Source organism: Stegostoma tigrinum, chromosome 23 (assembly GCF_030684315.1).
Source record: "Stegostoma tigrinum isolate sSteTig4 chromosome 23, sSteTig4.hap1, whole genome shotgun sequence".
Classification (NCBI taxonomy): domain Eukaryota; kingdom Metazoa; phylum Chordata; class Chondrichthyes; order Orectolobiformes; family Stegostomatidae; genus Stegostoma; species Stegostoma tigrinum.
The window spans coordinates 42,258,323-42,275,936 of record NC_081376.1 but is presented as its reverse complement, the minus strand read 5'-3'; the positions used below and the strand labels follow the sequence as shown (position 1 = coordinate 42,275,936).

Genomic DNA, 17,614 nt, shown 5'->3' with positions numbered 1-17,614 from the left:
CTGCAGTACTTCAAACTGACAACGGAGTTTGGAACACGAGTTGAGTTTGCAGGCAATTAAGCTATTGTGGGGATTAAAAAAAGAATGTGGATCACACAGAAGGGTTTTAGATAAGATTCAGATTTCAAAAGCAGGTATGGGCAATAAAAAACAATTACATTAGTATGAACAGGCCAATTTAGAATGCAGAAACAAAATGCTTGACAACTGGAATTCCATCATTGCCCATGAAGATGAAAAATTTTACTGATTTTAAGCATTTTGAACTTCAATAAAAGCTTGCAATTAGATGGTAATAATAGGCCCCAAGAAAAGATTTTTAAGAAAGCAGAACAACTTTTCCTTGTGTATTGCACAAAACAACGAAGCAATGACAAGCATTTTTCAAGTGAACATAAAAACAAAATACTACAGACACTAGAAATCTGAAACAAAGACAGAAAATGCTGGAGAAACTTAGCAGGTCTTGCGGCTTTTATGGAAAGAGAAACAATGTTTTGAGCCTGAAATGGCTCCACTTTGGAACAAAAAGTTAGAAAGTGGTATTTCTTATATTTTTGACAGAGGTAGAGAAGGGACAAAGGGGAACAGATGATGTCCAGGTCCAGTACAAAGTGATTACTAATTACAGAAAAAGAGGAATAAAGATGTAAAGCAGTTGTAACAGGGAGAAGGAGAGACAGAAAAACAGAGAGAGAAAAAGAATGTAAGAAAGATGGAGGTCAGATCTCATGAAGTCAGACTGGAGGTTGCCCCTATAAAGAAGGCTGTGTAATGTGAATTCTCATCTCTGCCCTCCTCACTGTGGAAGGCACCAAAACATATCTTCCAGGTGAAGCTGCGTTTCACCTGTACTTTTGCTCAATCTAGTCTACTGTATATCTGCTCACAATGCAATCTCCTTTACATTGGCAAGACCAAACACAGACAGGGTGACTGCAATGTGGAACACCTTTGCCGTTTCGAGGAATGATCCCAACTTTCCAGTTGCTTTCTATTTCAATAACCCTCCTTTGCTGTCATGATAACATTTCTGTCCTGAGTTTGCTGTAATGTTCCAACAAATCACAATGCAAGTTTGAGGAATAGCATCTTATTTACTGCATAGGCACTTACAGCCTCTGGGGCTCAATTCCGAATTCCACAACTTCACAGCCTGATATCATGACGTTGATCTTCCATTTCCCTCCCTTCCCCACCACTCACCACCTCCAACAGGCCTGTATGGTTTGTGTTGTTTACTTTGCTCACAGACAAGAGGATCTATTTTGATAATAAAAGCTTACATCTTGTTTGTAAGCTAACAGTCTTCCACCAGCAGTAGTCCTTTTAACATACTCTCTCCAAAATAAATAAATAGAATTCTGCCTCTTTAATCTTTTAAACCAGTGATCCTGGCTATGTTGCATCCAAAAGCAAGAAGGAGGATCGAAATCTGTTGTTCTTTTTACATGATCTGATCACTTAAGTGGTGTTTGTGTCCAAAGGCAAGTGCCTTGATGATTTCTCCACGTCTTCAAACAATACCGCCATAGCAGCTCAGAAGAACCTCCAAGATAAGCAAATTTCAACGATACCAATCCTTGAGTTTATTATCTTTTATTTGGAAGCCATATTTTCAAACATTTCAGTCAAGCATTAACGTGCAAGTCACTCAAAAGAATGGTGGGTCAGAAATTAAGCACAAGAACAGGCAAATGCAAGCTTATGTGCAGTCATTTTAAGTTGCTTTTTGAAATAAAACAACTTGCAGTAATATTTTCTGTAGTTTTGCACTTCTATGTTTAACATGATATATTCTTAATTGGTGGTAGCCACTTTTCAAATACTTTTGAAAGATTTTCCTAGCTTGGTGTCAATGCGTGTTAAATCAAAGCGTAACTGCAGTACCACCAACAGCAATGTGGTTCTTCCCTTTCCCACAGTTTTACTTCTAGATTCCTCCACGCATGTATTCATGGGCTCATGTTCATCTTGCTATTGTCACTTAGTGAAGTATCCAAAGATAGCAAACAAACTATACTGATTTCAGAAGCTCTATCTACCCAGTACATCTTTCAAACCTTCAAGAGCTCAGGTATTAGATTGGCTGACAACTAGTATTGAACAAGACATGATTTCTGCCAAATTATATACGAGAAACATTGAAGCGGTCATCACCAGCTCCCCAAACACCAAGTGTCATGCTGCTGCTATGGATTACATTACTTTGCTCAGTCACTGCTTCACGTTATTATCTGAAAAGACTTTTTTCTAATTTTTATTTTACATTCATTCTTCTGACTCTACACACACTATCACAAGTTTCTACATCAAGCTTCGTAACATGCAGACCAACATGCCACTGAAACCCTCATCCAAGACTTCCTTCACCGTCAAAATCAATTCTAATGTACTTCTTAATAACTGTATTTTAACTTTTTGTCTTCATAGCTAAAAAATTACAAGCCCACATCCATCTACACCAATGTCTACCGGAGAAATCTCCCCCAATGAAAAACGAAATCAAATCTACAAAATCTCAACTGATAAACAGTGAGGCACAAACTAATTTGGTTTCTTAAATACTAAAGGTTGATAACTACTGCAAATTTTTAATAATAAACAATACTGAAACGCTGCACAAGTCACAAATTGAAACCAGCAATCAGAATCGCTCATGTTACGATGTGATTTTTACATTGAGCACTAGATTACCCATCAGAAGAAGCAAAATGCATGGGGGCTAGGGTAAATTCAACCGTGAAAACTCCCAAGAGGCCCAGGGAAAAAATGAAAATCACAGAGATCCCAACATCATCAACCACCCCCCACAACACCCCCTCCAACTCCAAAACCACCCAAAACGAGAAACGGATGGAATTGAAAGGAGCTGCTCCTCCACAGATTCAAGTCTCAGATGCTCATGCTATTTCTCACCCATATCCATGCCGATAGTGAATCTACTAGCAGAGAAGAATTAACCTGACTGGAGCAGCACCCGTAAGCTTAAGTACTGTACTCACATTACAGAACTGGGGAGGGGAAAGGAGGACACTACATTTTGGGGAGGGGAAGGAAGGCTGATGGGAGGTGGGGGGGGGGGAGCGGGGAAGAAAAAAGAGAAGGCAACTGTAAGGTAAGAAGACAACTTCAAGCTTGGAGAGTAATGTGGAGACTAAGAGGTTCAGGGAGGTGCAGAGATGAAGGAAGCTGCAGGGATCGGTGTTGAGGATAGGGATGAGAAGCAGAAGGAGCCTTTAAAGGAATGAAAATAATTTGAAACAAAAGAATTCTCTAGCTAACTGAATTGGGGAGATTATGGCCTGGGAACATTATTACCAAATAACCTAGTCATCCAGGGAATGTTGTGGGGACCTGGGTGTAAAATCACTATGATAATTATTTATTTTTAAATTAATTTGGAATCTCCACCTTCAGGAATTATTTATGGGGAAGTAATGTAGGGGGTCCTTTGTAATGAACTCTGTCAATTGATGAATTTAAGTCTGGGATTGGTATCCTGGGCTCCCCCAATCACTCGGGTTTAAGTTAGGGGTGGCACGAGAGCTCAGTGGTTAGCACTGCTGCCTCACAGATTCAATTCCAGCCTTGGATGACTGTGCAAACTCCACACACATTCTGTGTGGGTTTCCATGGGAAATGTGTGGTTACTGGGATAGAGGGGGATGGTCTTCAGAGGGTCAGTGTGAAGCTGATGGGCCAAATTGCCTGCTTCCACACTGCAGGGATTCTATGATATTGGAGATGCAGTGAAAACAGCAGTAAATGCCTGATTAAAAATAAACTCAGCCTTGTATATATACAATGAAGTAGGCTAGCTGTGATCTCAACAAAATGCAGAAAGTGCCTTTAGTATACATGTACTTGTGCGCGCGCGCACACACGTTGAAACTTTTTGTTGCTAATTTATTCCCATCTATTAGTAATTTAAATGACGTGTCTAGGAAATTCATATTTTCTTTAATGCTGTGGCTTCAGGTTTAATGGAGGGTTGATAATTGAGGATGTTTATTAATTCTTCTAATTCTGCTTCTGCGCAAGTCCAAATATTCCATACATCAACACAAATACAGACTGCGTTGTTACTATGTGACTGCAGCACATAATTAACTAGTTAGTGAGAATGAAAAAGAAGTCCCAATGAATCAAAATGTAGCCCTCAAAAATCAAAGTGGCAGTTGAGAAAATGTCTAGAACAGCCAACAGGAAAAAACTTGAATCTCAGAGTAATCAAAACATTTCTTAAGACAGATTTGCAATAACATTAATCAATTATGAATAATGCAACCTTTGCTCTTATGACCAGAGCTACCAGAAACCTACCTCTCTCTCGTACATGGCATTTGGGTTATTATTTCAACATTTTTTCATTTTTCAACATTTTACTGTATACTTTCAGTGTAGGTCTGTTATCATCTATAATCATCTTCCGCAAGTATTCAGCAGATGGTCCCTTAAACCACCCCCCCGCTATTAGAAGCTTTGTGCACTACTTCAAAGAAAGCCACAATGCCTTCAAGCTAAGTGGGATGCTGAAATGATTAAATTGTAAGAACAGGGCCCTACTAACCAAATTTGCCAGTGCAGTGGAGTCCCAAAGTACTTCACAGATGCGGCGCAATCTGCAGCTCTCTCAATGTGACAATTTTGATGGCCGACTGTATAAACATATTCTACAGTACTCTGGCGATTAATATCTACAGAAGCTGAAAAGTTAATGATGCATCTGAGCAAGAGGATTCAGATTCAAACCATTATTTTTGGTTTTCAGTCCAACCACATTTCTGCTTTTAATTGGAAAATGTGGAATAGTCTACAGAGGAACATTTTTCACATACAACCATAAATTGCACGCTGACCTGAGAGCGAGCTCATATCCAGTTATAGATCTCATGCTTCTTCTATAGTTCAACAGACAAATTTGAAATTTCTCTGAATAAATGGAAGTACGGCCAGGAACTATCTGCATTTCATCGTGAGGTGTAGCATTTAGGAAAAATCTCTCCAAACTTGATTGGGCTAATCTCACATCAGAACATGATCTATTTAAAAAAAATGCAAAAACTGACAATCAAGAACATCCAAAATTATAAAGAATTGGAATGGGTGCACTGAGTCCAATAATCCATTACATTTCAATAGTGCCTCCTGATACAAAATAAATAAGACACAATTCATACTTTGGAAGACTGGGAGAATTGCTTCTAAAAGCTGTTTTGATGAAGTGCAATTGATTTTGATGTCCAAGAAGACCAACAATATTAAAATTAAGGAATGGCAATGGCAATAAGTATAAGTCATAAATATATTTTAAGGCAATTGTGTCTGTGTAGTTCTTCTGATGTGGTTGCTCATCTCTGCAACATATGTTAAATAAATTTAGAACACAGAATTTATTTCCCCCGAAGGTGTGGCTGCTTATCAGAAGATTTACTCAAACATTAGCAAGGTGTTAGACGTTATCTAGCACTTAATTTTCAAAGTCAATATCATGCGCTAGAAGTTAACCGAGACAGGACAGTTTGCAGTGCAATTCAGTTTTCATGCTAATTCATTCCACTACAACTCAAGTATTTTAGTACTATTTTCTCAATCTTTAGGGTTCTCACCTTATTTTAGGTTTACCGTGGTGATTTTCATGCTGCTTAATGATCACTTAGTTCTTTAATTCTCTCCATGAGGCATTCAATACTGTAGTATTTTGAACCTAGATGGAGGCAACACCATTAGCCTCCACCCTTTAATGTGAACCACTGCGGTCGTTGACTTGCTCGCCAAGTCATTAAGTTTGTTTGCAAACATTTCATCACCAAGCTAGTAACATCAGTGAAGCATTAGTGTTCTGTCCCACTTGCTATTTCTGTCATAGTTTGTTGGGGTGGGTGGCATCATTTCAGGATTTGTTTCTTAGTGGTTGGTATATGGGGTTTGGTTTGGTTCTACATGTTTGTTAATGGAGTTCCAATTGAGTGCCAGGTCTCCTGGAATTCTCATGCGCGTCTTTGCTTGGTTTGTCCAAGGACGGCTATGCTATCCCAGTCGAATTTGTATCCCTCTTTGTCCAGGTGAATTGAAATGAGTGATTGATAGTTGGTGATGTCTCTTGGTAGCTAGTTGATGCTCATGAATTCTGATTGCTAGTTTCCTACTGGTTTGCCCTCAGTAACGTTTTTGACAGTCTTTGCATGGTACCTAGTAAATACCGTTGGATCTGTCAGTCGTGGTTGTTGGATCCTTTATTCTTGTCAGAAGCTGTCACAGTATAGCTGTCTGTTTGTGGGACACCATGAATTCTAGGGGCCAGAGTAATCTGGTGGTCATTTCAGATATATCCTAAACGTATGGAAGGGTGACCAGTGTCTCCGGACATGTGCCTTCCTGTTGCGGTCTATTGTGTAGGTATCGACAAACTACGCTTTCAGGTAACCGTTGTTTCTACAGATGCTGTATTGGTGTCCTCCTTCGGCTTTGCGTAGCTCCAGGATGCTGCAGTGTGTTGTGGCTCACTTCAATAATGTTTTGATGCAGCTCCATTTGTGGGTATTGGAATGATTGCTATTGTAGTTGAGTACCTGATCTGTATGGGCTGTCTTCCTGTGTACGTGGTCTGAAGGTCACCGGTGGCCATACGTTTGGCCACTACATCCAAAAAGATAAGTCTGTTGTTGTTCTCCTCTTTCCTGGTGAATTTTATGCCGGTGAAGATATTGCTTGAGTAGATGCATTTCTTCCAGTTTCGCGCGTTTGATAATCATAAAGGTATCATCCACCTAGCGCATCCATAGTTTTGTTTGGATGGTCAGTATCCGCAAGTAAAGTGTTCACTTTCCCAGTGTACTGTCCTGTTCAGTATGACAGTCATGTGCCCTTTGTCCGCTCTTATAGCAGATACTGACATCCACCAACAGATGGCGCCAGGCCCATAACCACAACAGGAAAAGCGTATTATAAGCACCCTGAGCAATCTACACAAAACGGGTGAAATGAGCAAATTTTGACTACCAGACAATGAAACCAGAGGGATTAAACACATCCCACTCTTTTATGGGCACCCAAAGGTTCACATGCCGGAGCTCCCCCTCGGACACACAGCTTCACTGTCAGGTGCACAGATGTACAGACTAGCAAAAGAACTACGGAGGAGACTGAAACACCTAGTAGATAGTTCAAACCACTCCACCCAGGAATCCCTCAATATCGTCAAGGACACCAGAATACACAAGAATGAGATCGTGGGCTCTGTCAACGTGACTGCACTTTTTACCTTCATAAATATCCCCTTAGCTAAAGGGGCACTAGCCTCACTTCTAGACAAACCGGGGATACAGACACGCAGCAGCAGCAACACCAACACAGTCAGCAAGGACAGCACCCTTAAGTGAGTGGATCTGTGCCTCACAACCCACTTCACTTCCAGCGGCAAGATATATGGGCAAATCAACGGAACACCCGGGGGATCACCGATATCAGGGTTAATAGCAGAAACCGTAATGCAAAGACTGGAACGGACAGCATTTACCACCATCCAAACAAAACTATGGATGCGCTAGGTGGATGATACCTTTATGATTATCAAACGCGCGAAACTGGAAGAAATGCATCTACTCAAGCAATATCTTCACCGGCATAAAATTCACCAGGAAAGAGGAGAACAACAGACTTCTTTTTGGATGTAGTGGCCAAACGTATGGCCAACGGTGACCTTCAGACCACGTACACAGGAAGACAGCCCATACAGATCAGGTACTCAACTACAATAGCAATCATTCCAATACCCACAAATGGAGCTGCATCAAAACATTATTGAAGTGAGCCACAACACACTGCAGCATCCTGGAGCTACGCAAAGCCGATGGAGGACACCAATACAGCGTCTATAGAAACAACGGTTACCTGAAAGCGTAGTTTGTCGATACCTACACAATAGACCGCAACAGGAAGGCACATGTCCGGAGACACTGGTCACCCTTCCATACGTTAAGGATATATCTGAAATGACCACCAGATTAGTCTGGCCCCTAGGATTCATGGTGTCCCACAAACAGACAGCTATATGTGACAGCTTCTGACAAGAATAAAGGATCCAACAACCACGACTGACAGATCCAACGGTATTTACTAGGTACCATGCAAAGACTGTCAAAAACGTTACTGAGGGCAAACCAGAAGGAAACTAGCAATCAGAATTCATGAGCATCAACTAGCTACCAAGAGACATCACCAACTATCAATCACTCATTTCAATTCACCTGGACAAAGAGGGATACAAATTCGACTGGGATAGCATAGCCGTCCTTGGACAAACCAAGCAAAGACGCGCATGAGAATTCCAGGAGACCTGGCACTCAATTGGAACTCCATTAAACAACATGTAGAACTGAACCCCATATACCAACCACTAAGAAACAAATCTTGAAGTGATGCCACCCACCCCAGCAAACCATGACAGAAATAGCAAGTGGGACTGAACACTGATGTTCCAGCAGAGGTGTACTGATGATGTTACCCAGCATGGTGACAAAATGTTAGGGATCAAATTTACCAGCTTGGCAAGTAAGTCAACAACTGCATCAACAATCCAAGCTACAAATCTTCTCGGAAACCTTGAACATGGACACTTGCCCAGATATTTGTCATTTATGTAAATGCTTTAATGAGAATATAGAAGGCATGGTTCATAACTTTGCAGTTGACACCAACATTGGTGAAATAGTGGAAGATACTAAAGGTATTTTTGTTTCATTCCTTAATGAGATGAGGGTGTTACTGGCCAGGCAGCATTTATTGCCCATCCCTAATTGCCCATCGGGCAGTTCAGAGTCAATGACATTGCTGTTGGTCTGGAGTCACATTTGACCAAACCAGGTAAAGAATGGCAGTTTCCTTCCTTAAAGGACATTAGTGAACCAGATGGGTTTTTCCTGACAATGTTGCCGGACTAGTAGATCTGAGTTATAGGGAGAGTTTGGCCAGGATAGGACTTTATTCCTTGGAATGTAGGAGATTGAGAGGTGACCTTACTGAGGTGTATAAAATCATGAGGGGCATGGATAGGATGAATGCATATTGTCTTTTTCCCAAGGATCGAGAATTGAAAACTAGACAGCAGAGCCACACTTGGAGCATTGCGTACAGTTCTGGTCACCGCATTATACTCTGGTGCGGCCACACTTGGAGCATTGCGTACAGTTCTGGTCACCGCATTATACTCTGGTGCGGCCACACTTGGAGTATTGTGTATAGTTCTGGTCACCGCATTATAAGAAGGATGTGGAAGCTTTGGAAAGGGTGCAGAGGAGATTTACTAGGATGTTGCCTGGTATGGAGGGAAGGTCTTACGAGGAAAGGCTGAGGGACTTGAGGCTGTTTTCGTTAGAGAGAAGAAGGTTGAGAGGTGACTTAATTGAAACATATAAAATAATCAGAGGGTTAGATAGGGTGGATAGGGAGAGCCTTTTTCCTAGGATGGTGATGGGGAGCATGAGGGAGCATAGCTTTAAATTGAGGGGTGAAAGATATAGGACAGATGTCAGAGGTAGTTTCTTTACTCAGAGAGTAGTAAGGAAATGGAACGCTTTGCCTGCAACGGTAGAAGATTCGCCAACTTTAGGTACATTTAAGGCGTCATTGGACAAGCATATGGATGTACATGGAATAGTGTAGGTTAGATGGGCTTGAGATTGGTATGACAGGTCGGCACAACATTGAGGGCCGAAGGGCCTGTACTGTGCTGTAATGTTCTATGTTCTATGTATCTTAATCAAATGGGTCAATGGGCTTAGCAGATAAAGCTTAATTTTGATAAATCCAAGGTATTGCATGTTGGTAAAACAAAGGCTGGACTTATACAATTAAAAGTAGGGCCTTGGGTAGTGTTGTACAACAGAGAGTCCTCAGGGTTTATAATTCTTTGAAGTCTGCATCACATATATACTGGGTGGTTAAGGTGGTGTTTAGCATGTTTGCCCTCATTACTCAGACCTTTTGATTATAGGAGTTGGGATGTCATGTCAAAGTTGCACTGGATGTTGGCCTCTTCTGGAGTACTGTGTCCAGGTCACGTTGCCCTAGAATAGTTATTATTATTAATAAGCTGAAGTCAATAGGAATGAGGCTGAATACAGGCCCATGATTGCAGTCAAACCCAGCACAGATGGTGGTGGTTGGGCAGGGGGGGGGGGGGGGGGTGTGTGTGTGTGTGTGTGTGTGTGTGTGTGTGTGGACAGAAGTGGGGAGGAGAGGACAGGAGTGGAGTTGTGGTTGCTGGATGTCAATCAAACTTGTTCCAGGATATCACTGCAGAGGTTCACTGGTATACAGTGCCCTAAGCCAAACCACCTTTATTTGCTTCCATGGCTTTCCCTCCATCAGAAGGTCACAAATGGGGATATTTGCTGACAACTGCCAATGTTCAGCACCGTTCTGACGCCTCAGATACTGAAGTAGTCTGTAGTCCAATTGTAGGAGGACCTGGACAACATTCAGGACCAGGCTTAGCAGCAAGGCATTATCATCGTTGAATTCCCTACTTGAGATCAGTAGAATCCACCCAACTCTTCATAGCCTGGCTACTATCTATAAGGTACATGCTACAAGTGTTGCAGAATACTCCCCACTTGCCAGGATAAGTGTAACTCCAACAATACAAAGTTCAATATCATCCAGGATGAAGCAGCCTGCTTGACTAACAGCAGATCCAAAACATTCACTCCATCACTGATGCTCAATTGCAGTTGTGTATACCATCTATGAAATACACTGTATAATTACACCATTTCAGTACATTCTATGGCCTTGACACTACCACATTGAAGATCAAGGACATCAGATAAATTAGAACATCACCACCTGAGTGTTCCTTTCCAACCCACTTACTACCCTGTCCTGCAACTACATTGACCCAGCAACACCTAAAGGAAAGCAAAGTTTTGGAGCTCCCTCACTAAAACTATTTGGGGTTCAGAAGACAGCTCACCACTTCTATCTCAAGGGAAGCCAGGGCTGGGCATTAAAATACTTCTCCAGCCGGTAACACATCCATCCCATGGATAAATTATAAAATTCATCCAAACTAGACTAGGTATCCCCACGCTTAAAAATTCAATACTAAAATGCTTCACCTAAATTACAGACTCTTAACACCAGCTATCATATATTGCATATGCTGGTCATTTAATGTAATCTAACAGTAAACAGACCATGATTAAACATAGTTTTAATTCAGCTAGAAATAAACAAACATGAACATATTAAATGCTCACATTAATCAAAGTCAGAAGTCATATGACACCAAGCTATAATCCCAGTTACTTCAGCTGACAGAGCAGCAGCCCTCAGAGCTTGTGATTTCAAATAAACCTGTAGGACTATAGCCTGGTATCATGTGCCTTCTCACTTTGTTCACCCCAGTCCAATCCCAGTACCTCCGACATCATGGCACATAAATCAAGCATTTTACGGTACCAGTAGAATAATCTCTGAACTAAGCAAAGGCAGTTACTTCTGATTGTTCATGCAGTTCTATTCCAAGAAAGTACATTAACCGAAGGAAACAGCAGTTTCAGATTAAACAAAGCAAATTTGAAACCAGATATCATCCACATCAAACAAAGACTGAAACTGTTCTAAAACTTTTAAAAGACAAGTATATTACAAGAAACACAATATTAATGTGAAAATAAATAACATATCGTAATTTTTTTTTAAGAGCCAAAAATCTAATTTCTTATTTTCATGCCATTGAAAGAAGTAACTCCACTATATTTTCATACCATATATCAAGTTACAATATTTTTAAAAAGGTAGGATTTGCTTGAAAAGCTCGGGTGGGTCTAGCAGCATCTGTGAAAAGCAATCAGAGTTCAAGTTCAGTGACCCTTCTTCACAACAGTTTTGAGAAATGCTCATCCAACCCGAAATATTAACTTAAAAAAGCACACTGGATCTTTGGATTTAATAATGGAGGCATAGCGAACTGAAGTATAGTAAGCATACAATCATAGTCAATCATTAGCTAGGATATTATCATTAATTCAGGGCACTACACTTCAAGGAGGATGATAAAGCTGCAGTGGTACAAAACAAACGTACCAGCATCATACCAGGAATAAAGGATTCCAGTTATGTGGTCAGATTAGAGAAATTGGGACTATGTTCCTGAGAACAAAGGAAGAAAGAGGAGACTGAGGTGTCAAAACAATTTCCAGTAGCAGAAGAATCAGGAATCAAGGTGGAGAGATTTAAGTTAATTGGCAAAGGACCAGACGCTACACAAGCAAACAAAAAAAATTATTCAACCAGTACTCTCATGATCTGGAATGAGGTGGACGCAGATTCAAAAATTACTTTTAATGGAGAATTGGACAAATACTTACAAGAGAGATTTGATGGGCTGTGGGAAAGAGCAGGGGACTGATATTGATTGAGTAATTCTTTCAGAGAATTGATACAAGCCACTGAATCAAATGCCATCCTTCATTAAAGTTCAAGATGTACGAACAACAAATTTTAACTTGTTTTTCAGTGCAACAAACCTAAACGAAACTGTAAACTTGATACTGGTTTCTGATCAGCCCAAGGAGAAATATGATCAACTTCTCTTTACATGTAGCCTTGAACAAAACTAAAATCTCAAAACCACTAACTGACTGCAATTAAGTCATTTTTGAGAAATTCTTCTTGTATGGTAAAATGGCTGTGCACCCTCTGACCCGAGTGGCAGTGCAACAGACCAACTAAGAGCCATCAATCTCCTAACAGATTCCAATCAGACAACCTGATGTTGCATATATCTACACATTTCATCCCACTACATGTCAATGTCTACCAAAATTTCCAACATTTAAATATGAACCTGGATTCCTTATTGACAGTGAATGCAAGTTTAAGAGGGTTGGGAGACTTGGGAAATCAGTGTTGAGCTCCTTAAATCTTTCACCTTCATTCTATGTAAAAAAGATCCGACTTGCTGTACGTGCTTGATACCAGCTACTCTAAAGTAAACTGGAATCAAGTTTATACCCATCCTGCTAAACTAAAGTCCAAACAAGGTTCTCTCCCTCACCAAGTTAAAACACTACAACATACAACTTAAAGTTAGTTTTATTATTGCTGAATTGGGTCCATTACATTCAATCCAAACCTTAAAACGAGGAGCTAATGGCACCAGAGAGAGAGGAGTTGACTGAAGACAATCTAAACAAAACAACACTTTGGTCCAAAACAGAACATTATTGCAAATACAGTACCACAATCAATAGCTCACTACAAATGCTGGCTTAAAGTGGCTAAAACAATAATTAATAAAATAATTTATCTTAGTGTATGCAGACAAGGCACAAAACTGTTGTCAACGATTTTACTAAAAACCGAGAATGGAGAGAAACTGAGAACTGACAATTAAGCTTTACGTACAATCCAAAAACAAGTACAGCACTGCAATCTTATTCTCCTGTGAGTTGTCTTGTGGAATTATATTTGTAAATGGAAGGAGAATGAGAAGATCAACCTTTTAAACTACCATTTACATGCTTCATTGGGACATAAGTCACTTAAAGCAAATCATATTTAAAATAAACTGAATGAATTTAAATGGAATAAATTACAATTTCATTGACCAAGTCAACTTTGCACGGTTGTTTGCGGAATGAGCTGCTGAAACAAAAGGTGCAATACGGATGCCCAGGTTGGATACTTCTGTAATATTCAACTTGAATCAAAGGGATCAGTTCAAATGATTACTCTTGGCAACTCAAAACTCTCATAATTCATCTGTAAAGCCACCCCAGTTTTTAAAATTTTATATGTATTTTCTTCCTTTCTATAGTTTCACAACTGGAAAAAGGGAGAAAAAAATAATTTAGTCCACATTCATTTCAATGCTAATCCCCTGAAGAAAAATAAAGATTCATTTTACCACATTACATTTTACAAATCAAGTGCTTTGGTTATTTCCCACTGTTTCAAAATATAAAAAACAATTGCTATTAAAATTCTGTCACATGCAGATACTTACACACTACTATCTGTTAGTGACATGGTATCGGCATCACTTGACATACTCTGCTGCTCACTGTCATTAGCGCTCGTTGCTGGTGCCAAAGCATACCCTGTGTTGACATAGTAAGGGTTCACAGGTTCCCGCCATGACCCATGTCTGGATAACAGAAAAATAAAATTATGCAAAATCATGCTAAAATTAATTATGACTTATTCATCTTAGAAAATTAAACATCACTATTTAATCTGGACTCAAAATTCAAATCAATGCCATGGTGTATATATCACTGTTAAAAGATCTGGTTATTTTTTCAGTTTGTAAAAAAAAATAGCAGACAAAGCAAGTTAACAAGCTTAATCTTTTGCTGTAATTGAGGTCCAATCATGACTTTAGTTTATTTTTAATGATTTGTAAATCTGATGTGCCGCATGTATATCAGATACTGTGTCGACTCAACAACTATCATAATCCAGCTTTTGACAATCTAGTTCAAGTATATTTCCAGTATATTTCTTGAGACAGAGATATCACAACATGTATACCCTTTCAAACTGTACTGGCATAGATGCTGTAGCATTTGTTCTTGCCAATCAAAAACCAGAAAGTACTGTTGCAGAATCAATGTTAGCAGAATCTACGAGGCCGCAAAAACAAACATTCTAGTAGAAAGTTCAATTCTTAAAATAATTCATCTTGGTAAAGAATTAAGAAAATTATCCCATGCCTTAGGGAGCCTTGCTTATAAATTAATCAATGGGGCTAGTAAAACCTGTAACCGCGCTGTAAAAAGCTGTGAGTTGAAAAATCAAGCTTTCACAGAGAATGCTGATTCAACGTTAAAATTTTCCAACTCAGAATATTATGAACTATAGGTTTTCCATATTTAACCACATTCTCATCACCGCATTTTAGAAAAAAAAATGTGACGGTTCTTGAGAGGGTGTAGAGACGGGTTTTACCAAAATGGCTCCAAGTTGCAGTGGGTTGTGAGGGAAGGGTTAGTTATAAGACTACGCTAGAAAGGTTGGCTTGTTATCCTTGGAGAAAAGGAGACTGAAGGGAGACTTGGTACAGATGTACAAGATTAAGTCAGACTTAGGAAAATAGACAAGAAAGAAAAAGACTACTATCTGATGGTACAAGGCGTACAGGTCACAGATTTAAGATTTTGGACAAGCAGTGCAGTGGGGACAAGACTGGAGCAATGTGTTTATGCAGTGAATGCTAACAGCTTGAAGCTCACATACAACAATGGCAATGGAAGTTAGAAAAAAAAAGTCATTCATGCCTAAAGGAAACTGGATGGACGCGAAGGAAATAAACTTGCAAGGCTATGGGATTGGGCAGAGGGAGTGGAACTAATTGGATAGTTCTGAGAGGAGCTGGCGTGGACCTCGTGGTTTGTGCGGCCTTTATTTGTGCCATAAAATTCTCTATGACTATGACGTAAAGCCTTATTTGAAGTTTCAGCTAAAAAAAGAAATTGCAAATTGTTTGGTTGGCTAGTCTTCTAGACCATCCACACCAATAAATCTCAAAGGATAATTCTTAATATAAACAAATCTAATGAGGAAAGTTGTTTGAGGTGGAATAAATTGTGCATCAGCTGAAGGACTTTTTTTTGTTTCATTATGATCAGGCCAAACACTAGTAAATTACAGTGAGTATGTAGAAAGTATGCAATGGCATAACTATTGAGTTTTAAGTCATGAGGTACATCATGATTCTGTCTCTGTGCTCTGCATCATGGGTCAATGTACAACAGACATGCTAAAGTAGAATGGTGAGGACTTGCTCGGCTTTTTCCAACAATTTGGCATTGCCGGAAATCTTCAATATGATAGCAGCAAAGGCTCCTGTCTCCAGAACAGTGCATGAGATTTGGCACATGTGAATGGCAAAGTATACACTCTTGTGTGATTAGCTTCTGGTCCATTTGCCTCATACAGACATGACTCATCTGCTTAGAGATCGAGTCCAAGTACAAATATTTTGCCACACTTAGCAAACATAGTATAGACATGCCAATATTTGCAGTTTGTGGGCAGTTGAAGCAGGGGGGGAAGGGGTGAACAGCAGAGTGATGAGGAGGGGCAGCACAATGTGTTCACAGAACTGCAAAAACTTGTTGTCATGGACACGCTTTCCAAGTATACTACAAACCAAAAGCATCTGCATTAGCAAAGCATTTGCAGATTTGGACATCCTCTTTAAAAAAAACCCAAAAACCGGCTCCCACAGATATGAACAATACAGAAATACTTCAAATAAACTAACTTGTTCTGAACCTTAAAAACATATTTTATCTGTGCTCCAAAGGATTCTGATTATGAGAAGTCACAAGACGATTAGGACACCAGTTCAATTTTAGTAATTTTATATTAGTCATATTATGAATTTCACAACTACTTTCACTGGATGGCAGCGTGTCCTGGACATGAAGAGAAGATGCCATAGAATGGTAGGACTGAGATTCATTCCCTTCCCCATTCTGTAATGATCCGGATAATAGCGCCTCTCCAAGACAATATTGCTAAGCCTAAAGTTAAGCACTTTTTGACCACAAGGAAACATTTAAAAGATGACATGCCCGATTCCTTAGAGCTCCAGACTAGTTGCATGCATTGAAATCAGTAAGCGACCAGCGAATAATTGTGCAGTTGTGAAAGCCTCTATGCACCAAAAAAATGGGGACAGCCAACAAGTTCTGTACCCTCCTTTCCTACAATCTTTTGTCTCCAACTCTCTTTTGAAGACCAACGCCTTGTTTAGCCATTTCTCTGATTCTAGCTCTTCCCTTCCCTCATTTTACATCACAATAAAACTTCAAAGAATCGATTACTTTTAAGGATTTAATCATTCTTCAAACTAAATAAAAAATTGGCTGTCAGTATAATAGTAGGAGAGATGTGGTCGGGCCCACTAAAGCAGTATGGGGGCGAAAGACAATGCTTGGCTTCTTCAAATTTGCCAGGCTTGATGACGGAAAGAAAAACTGATCCCTGATGGGTGACTAGAGAACAATGTAATCCAGTTCTTCACTTCCAGCGACTTTATGCAGCTGGAAGGTGCTGAATTTGCTTTGTGCACGTAAGAAAAGGGGGCTTTCTGGCTGCAGATGGCCTTTTAGCCACATCTTGAAATTCACTGCAATGGAGGCATCAACTGTCATTCTAATGTACGACCAAAGCAGACCAGAGAGAAAATAATAATAATAATAATAATAATAATAATAATAATAATAATAATAATAATAATAATAATAAACTTTTGCAGCAAATACTAATTAGTGGTCATGGAAATCTGTCAGTTATACATCACATCTCATTTTTCATTCAAATCGATAAATATACACCAAGTTCTGTATAAAGTGGGCATTGTATTATTTGGCAGTGCATAAAATGTATTAACCTTTGCTTATACAAAGAGATAGCTAGTCCCTGTGATTTCTGTTTCATCAGCATAATGATGTCACAAAATCACAAAAATCTAAATACTCGGCTTAAGAACTCGTCAAGCATCAAATATATGATTAAACACTACACCACAAGTTATTAGAAACAAATTAGCTGTCAAAATCACTTATTCAAAACATTTTTTTCAATGCACTTG

General features: G+C 39.6%; 1 protein-coding gene across 6 annotated transcripts in view; it reads right to left on the bottom strand.

The window, feature by feature from the left end:
• axin1 (axin 1) overlaps nucleotides 1-17,614 on the bottom strand; it is a 288,963-nt gene that overhangs the window by 52,388 nt on the left and 218,961 nt on the right. For all 6 annotated transcript variants that reach the window (XM_059654106.1, XM_059654105.1, XM_059654110.1 and 3 more), the window contains one exon: nucleotides 14,018-14,158. In XM_059654106.1, the coding sequence (XP_059510089.1) occupies nucleotides 14,018-14,158 (141 nt within the window). The remainder of the gene's footprint in view (nucleotides 1-14,017; nucleotides 14,159-17,614) is intronic.